The following is a 7449-nucleotide window of genomic DNA, read 5'->3' as shown; positions in this document are numbered from 1 at the left end:
TTCTGTTCTGGTAGGCTGTGAGAACTAATGTACATCTGTAAAGGGCTTTGAACATGAGAGCTGGGCACCTGCTTTCTGTTCTTTGTGTATAGCATGTGTTGACTACTTTCTGTTGGAGAACCATCCTTTTTTAACATGTATGGTTACTTCCTTTTTTATATTCATTGCATATCCCTTTATATTTTAGCGAGCGTTCACATCCAGCTTGGTAATTGCTGTGCTGTCATAACCTGCAATTATATTGATCAAATAATCTAAATTGAAGAGCAACCTCAGTTGGGCTGAGAACTTTAATTTTGAGCCGTTTGGATCAAAATTAACTTAATAGAGAGGAAATGCAACCCTTGTCTGCATATCTGATGCCAGCAAAGGCATTAACTTCATATCTGATTGGATCTGGGGATGGCAGTGTTTATTTTTCCCCTTAGTAACAGTAGAAAGATGGAAAGAAGGATGTAGAAATGATTGATTACAGGCAGATTACAGGCAGAGCGGTTAGCAAGGTGAGAGAGCCTGTTAATCCAAAAAAGAGCAGAGTCAAGTAAATGCAATTATTACAGTTACATGGATGAAAGTTTCCTGATGCACTTTAATGTTTTTGTTTTCTTCCTGCTCCTATCATCCAGGGATTTGGAAACCTGCCAATATGCATGGCTAAAACTCACCTGTCATTGTCTCATGACCCGGAGAGGAAAGGAGTGCCTAAGGGCTTTGTTCTGCCCATCCGAGATGTCAGGGCCAGCGTAGGTGCTGGATTCTTATATCCACTGATTGGTACGGTAAGTGGCACATGGAAAAACTTGGCTGCAGAAAGGAAAAGAGATTGAAGAAATTTCATGCAATTCCCATGTGTGGTTAAATCAGGTATCTTGCATGACAGAACTCAGTCACTTGCAGGTTTAGAAATCTAGTGCCACTCCAATGTCCTAGGTGCCCTAGACCAGCTTTTGAAAAATACACTACTTCCTACAAATCAATTCTAATGCTCAGCTATAATGTAAGTGTCACCAGTCTTCCTTGCAGTCCCTGCTTGTCACACATGGCCATGCTCATGTAACAACATGCTGGGGCCTTGCAGTGAGCCCGGAAGCTAACAAAATGGATGTTACAAATATGAAAAAGATGTGAGAACTGAAGGCCTGGGGCACCTGTACTGGGGACACTTCCTGCTACCTACACTACCTCTGTACGTTGGAGGAGTTGCGTAATCTAAATATCATGTCCTATACAGTTACTGTCATTCCCACTGGTATAACACTAGTCACATTTTGGTGCAGCATAATCTGTCCAGACTGAGTCTGTTTAGTGTTGTGTGTGAAACACACATGATACACTATTAGATTTGGGTTACTTTTTCTGGCAGACCACTGTGGCCTTAAACAAGCTGCTAAACTTCTCTGGGCCCTGGCCTCCTGTTTGCAAAATACAGATAATACGTAGCTCACAAGGCTGTTTCAGAGTTTAGAGTCTCCAACTGTGAAACGAAAACACTTTGAAATGATCTAATTAAAGACTCTGCAACTGCAGGATACTGCTTTAAAAAAAACTACCCAAGATTTAGTGTTCTGAATCAAATGTTGACTGTGCTCTTGACATCACTACAGCTTTTGATATTAAGAAGCAAAACAAAACAAATGTGGTGTGTATTTGCAATGCAGAATGATATAATGAAAAGGCTATCCCCATTGTCTGAGTAAAAGATTAAATCAATTGGGAAAGATCATAAACCTTTGATCAGAAGCCTTTTTAATGGGGAAATGGAGGGGCTACTATGGGAGTTGAGCAACGTCCCTTTTAAGGAAGAAACATGCTTAATACCAGGGTGCGTATTTCATTTGATCTTTACTGTAAAGAGTTATCAGACAGAAATAGGAAAAATGTTTTTAGCATCTCCGTTCAATTGTGACCTGTTATTGCAGTTTTAAGTATATGGGTAGCAAACAACTTATCGCTGTTTACCAAAAACCATGCAACCTTTAAAGAGAAGAGAAAAGGGAAAAGGTGAGTGAGGTCATTCACATCCAGGGTTGATTCATCAAGGAGGAAGATTACTGACAGAGCAGTACTGTTAATGCCAGTATCGATGAAGTTTTCTCTCCCTCTAGAAAGATATTCAAAACTTGCCTGGGTCAGACAGAAAATTAATGTTCTTTATCTGCCATTTGTCCACATTACCAAACCACAAAGCAATTTGGAAGAGCAGGGGAGAGCAGCACTAGAATAGCTAGGTAAAGACTGATCAGATCAGCACAAAACTGAATTGAAAGAGGTTTACTGGAAAAATTTACCTTGTGCCTGCCCGTGCTGGTTTAAGTAGTTTGTTGCCTTGAGTCCACAGTTTCCAGTTGTGTAACTAGCCATGGGAAAGGGCCGTGATCTTTGGGCACTCTCTAAGTGGGGGCACTGGATCAGAGGCCGGGGGAGCTCAGGACTTTGGCAGCTATGGCTTCTGGCAGCACAGAGCAGAAAGAAGTAGCCAAGATTGCACATGCACGTGCACACCTGTGAGGGGAGGTGCATATATGTGATGTGTATCTATATGTACCTGTGCCTATACTCTGTGGCTGCTGCATCCTTGCCTGTAGAGCCTGGAGCCCCCTGCCTCTGTTCCAACACCCCCCTGCCAAGTACACTTCTGCTGCCCAGGGTGCCAAAAATACTTGTTATGCCTCTATGAGGGTTTCATTCTCTAAATGTTGTTGCAGGGCTCTTGTATTGTTTTTTGAAACTTAAATTAAAAGAAGCATTCAGCTACACAGTGACCCAGGCAGTTCTGTACTCATCATGACTGATCAACTATGTTTACTCTTTTGTGCATGTTTTTTAAATCAGTCATTTTAATTTTTTAAGATTTCCTCATACAAACCAAATCCAGGTACAGTGAACTGATTATGATTCAAACCCACAGATCTAACACGCCAGTCATAGTAATACTTCATGGCAGGGCAGGAAGAAGTGTTAGGTTAAACAAGAACAAACAGTAGACGAAGTTAATGAAAACACTTGAGAGCGAGTTTCCCTTGTATCCTGTGCCATTGCTCATCACTCCCCCAGTAGCACAGGGATTCACCCCTAATGAGTATTCATTGAATCCTTCATGGTGCAGACATGCTCGACAACTCAATTCCTAGAGTGGCTTGAAGGTTATTGGTCCCCAGTGGCATCATCGCTTCTCACAGATGCGGAAAGTGTTCACACTGCATGGGCAAAGTTAAATCGGAGGCAGCGTGCTCAGGCTTGAATTCCAATGGACCCATTAAGCTAGCTGTAGTCACTTCTTCCAGATTGCCTGTCTGGTTTGCACAGAAGAAAAAAGGGAAAAGAAGACGCAGTAATAAAAGCTGCACAGAAGTGGCACAGCAATGTGGCTGGCTGGCATGGATGCCCATCTCTGGAAATACAGTTAAAACCCCAGCCTGTCATGAATTAAATTGGGCTTACAAAGCATTTCATAGTATCCCCTGTTAGTCACTGGTTTGAAGTGATGCTTGGCAGAGAAATCTGCAGAGCATGGCTACGGTATAAAGGTGTGCTCTCAGAAGAGATGGTGCAGGAGGTCTCTGAAGATGATAGAGTATGGCTATATTTCTTGAGGGCACAGATGTAGCTTATACACAGGATTTGGCAATGATCAGTAGCTATTGTAAAAATGGCTAATCAACTGTTAACAGAATGCAATAGATCTGTAGATTCCTTATGACCAGTTATAATATTTTGCCTGTTTGTTGTGTTGTGTTGGGTATAGGCACCCATAAGTTACCATGAAGGCAGCTGCAGGGCAGATTTATAATGCAACAGCTGCTCTGCAGTAAATGCTTGTGGGCACTCTTAGCCAGTGGTTAGTGCAAGGTAGTGTATCCCACAGTCAGTGAAGGGTGAACTATCTGGCACCTATCACGGGTTAAGAGTGGAACGATAGACTAACACACTGGTTCACGCCCTGGCGTGTCCTGTGGTAAACTTGTGTTCCCATTCCCATAATGCATCCTGTATGCCCCCTTAATTTAAAGTGTGACAAAAAGAAAAATACCAGCCACAAATGTGGGTATTACTGTGTGTACACAGGACGAGTTACTGGTATCATGGGCAAGCTAGAGTGTAAATTTAGTGCATCAGCTGCTCCACAATAACGGCCCACGTTCATGCTTCCCTCCCCTGGTAAGTAAACAGTAGCTTGCTCCTCAATGAAAGTGGAGTGAGCCACCTCATGTTTACACCTGGCTAAAATCATGCATCCAGGTAGTTGTTGCAGGGTAGCTAACTCTCCAAATCCATGCTAAAGCTGATCTTGCTGTAATTTGTGTACAGTGTATAGTCATACCCTTAATGGAGTTTCGGGCAATGAAGACAGACAAAACCTAAACAAAATAATAGTTTTAGGGTTTGTCTTCCCAGGGATCAGTAATTAACTAGTTAATGCATACTGATGTGACCTGTGTCCCTTCAACTTAGAGAAGAAAGTAACTACAAAGGAAACAACAAAAATTAAGTGCAAATGTTGAAGGATTGCCACCCTAAATTGTTGAAACAAACAGCAGTTCAGAAAAGAGCTGGACACACAGCACAATGATGTGAAGAATCATGCTCAAAGAAACACCACCAAGGCTAAAAGAGTGTCTGGAAATCTGGAGAGAGAGAGAGATCTAGTATGGGTGAATGCTAGTTAAGGGAATTACAAAGTGCCCAAGTTTCATAATGCATTGTTTCATAGAGAAATAAGGCTGGAAGAGACCTCAAGAGATCACTTAGATCGACTTTCTGAGTGTCTGCTCTTAGCTCCAAAAGGAATATGGCACAAGTGGTGACTTGTGCTGCAACCAAATGCTGAGTTGTTCTTGCTGAATGAGAAGAATGTAGCAAGGTTCATATTTTTAGATTAACAATGATGAATAAAATAATCACGTCCTGTTTAAATCCGTAACTCATCCATCTTTAAAGAGAGCACTGTGTGTCTGGGCCAACAGAAAAGATGCATTGAGCTCATTCCTGTAATCAATGATAGTGTGCTGCAAACAAGCCAGAATTTAATCCAAACAAGGATTGGAAGGATTTTAAACACTGGGGTGGCACGTACATTAGATCAAATATACATAGGGTTCCAGAAATCAAAACCAAATACTGTTGTCCTAATCACCCATGTTTCTTTAGTCCCTAGAACATCAGACATCATGTATCACATTTCTTAAGTTTTCTTGGACGGAAGATTAAGCCTGATGTTGCTTCTATTGAAAATTAATTAGAAGTTCTATTATTAGGGGTGTGAACTTCTAACCAAATGGGTTCTTTGTTAAGTATTCATGAAGCCTAGTTAGTATTAGAGGGATATGATTGCAGAATTCGGACTCGTGTATATGGAATTCAGACTGAGCAATTCAGATAAAAAGAAGGAGCCAACAAATACTTTGGACATCAGCTTTTTGAGCTGAAGTTTCAGTGGGAGTGGGGCTTCTGATTAGAAAATGCTCACATTACATTTATCTGCAACAACTTATAAATGTGTCCTATTAACTGAATTTTTTCAGTCAAAACTGTACTATTTTAGTATATTTTTTAAATATAAAGGAAGAAAAGCCATGAAAGCAAACCGCTGTTTACTCTGTCCAGTAATATTTCTTTCTTGTTGTTTAGTCAGTGAAAAAGTAAAAAAAAAACAAAACAAAACAAAAAAACTTTGGTACATAGTTATCTTGGTCGTTAGAGGAGTTTATTAGAAATTCTGCAGGTGTATCCAGTGCATCCACATGGTCTGTACCTACGTATTTATATCATTAGACTTGCTCTAAGTTCTTCCATTTTCTAGTATACATGTTAGAGAGGGAAAAAAACCCTGAATACTTCAGTTGATAGAATTAAACCTAGATCTGAGAACAACAGTAAAAAATGCATTATGAATTATGGACATTCATACAGTAAATTATTTTCTTTAACATAAATCATAAGGCACTTCCCAATGATAGGACATTATAATGTTGAATTTTGTGGCTGGCAAACTAGACACTTCTAATAACTTGAATCTGTGTATCCCTCGGAAGGCACTGCTAATACATTAGTCTCTTACCAGATGAGAAGGTAATTTTTGGATTTAAAGATGCTAGGTAATAGACAACAAATGATTGGGCATACAGTAACCATTGTTCTAGTAAGGGACCTTTCTAGGAGACAGCAGACAGCTGGAAAGCTAGTTACAGTATATACTTCAATTTTACCACTTCAGGCCTAAAAAAAATTATTCCCTATCTGATCATGCAAGTGTCTCTCTGTGGCCAGAAGAAACCTTTTCATGTGCATAGCCCTGTGAACTTCATTGTGTTTTTAGATAAGTAGGAAATCCAGCTGTCTTTACTTGGTTGCTAAATTGGGGACCTGATGCATTTGGGGCCGTCTTAAAACTCCCTCCTACTATGTTTACACATTTGTTTGAAATGAGGACTAGATCTGCAGTTCAGTATCCTTGTTTTCTAGAATAGTGATTTAAAAAGAAAATTTGTTTTTACAAATGACTGATTGCAAGTTAGCACTCAAAAGATGTTATATCCTTCCCAAAGAAAGAAACAGCAGTTAATTTCACACCATTAATTGAATGCTGCCTTATTCACCACAAAATACAGTGCACAGAGACAAGAGTGCAGCAGGAAAGAGCACGATGATCTGTGATGACAAGAGGCACAGATAGCAAGCAGCTGGTATCCTTCATGCACTCCCCATTCTCCTCTGCCAGTCCCCATGATGAAGAGAATGGCTTGTTCTTGAGACTTATAATTTTTACTGTTCTTGTGGCTTTTGTGTTCAGAGTTCACTGTAATTTTTTAAGTACTGTTATTAACTTTCTATTAATCTCCTATGGAGGTTTTGCTCTTCCCATACAAGAGGTCTTTACTTGAGATTACAAGCTTATTTGATAAAGGCGACTGCATACATGGAATGGATATAGACTTCTGTTGAAATATTTGACTTGGAACTGCACAATATTCTCATTTTAGAAATTAGCCCCATGAGATATTAATGAGCACACATTAAATTGATTAAAACTGGCTGACTGACAAATCTCAAAGTAGTCATTAATAGACCGAATGAGCCTGGTTCTAGCGGGTTTCCAAAATATCCATTCTTTGCCTGATGTGATTTAGTTTCTTTAATCGGGGATCTGTAAGTAAATACACAATCACTGCTGATAATCCCAAAGCCTCACAGAATGCTAATTAACCAGGACAGGGCATTCATACAGATTGATCTGGATCACTGGGGCCCATTCAAGCAAAACACCTTTTAAAGCAGCTAAAGTTACGCAGACAGGAACAAACAATACAAAACACATTCATAGTCCCGAATAAAAGGAATTCAGGGTTCGTGGCGGACAAACAGCAGTGTGATGCTGTAGCAGTAAAGGCTCATCTAAAATTTGGATGTATAAAGAGGTGATTTTACTGTTCTGTATAAATTCTTTCAGGT

The 7449-nt window shown here is 40.0% G+C and overlaps 1 protein-coding gene across 1 annotated transcript in view; it reads left to right on the top strand.

Annotated features, from left to right (window-relative positions):
- MTHFD1 (methylenetetrahydrofolate dehydrogenase, cyclohydrolase and formyltetrahydrofolate synthetase 1) overlaps positions 1 to 7449 on the top strand; it is a 70689-nt gene that overhangs the window by 59744 nt on the left and 3496 nt on the right. Inside the window, 1 exon segment of the mRNA XM_019550839.1 lies at positions 627 to 779. Within this exon segment, the coding sequence (XP_019406384.1) occupies positions 627 to 779 (153 nt within the window).

Source organism: Crocodylus porosus, unplaced genomic scaffold (assembly GCF_001723895.1).
Source record: "Crocodylus porosus isolate Cpor-Errol unplaced genomic scaffold, CroPor_comp1, whole genome shotgun sequence".
Lineage (NCBI taxonomy): Eukaryota > Metazoa > Chordata > Crocodylia > Crocodylidae > Crocodylus > Crocodylus porosus.
This window is presented reverse-complemented; position numbering and strand designations above follow the sequence as displayed.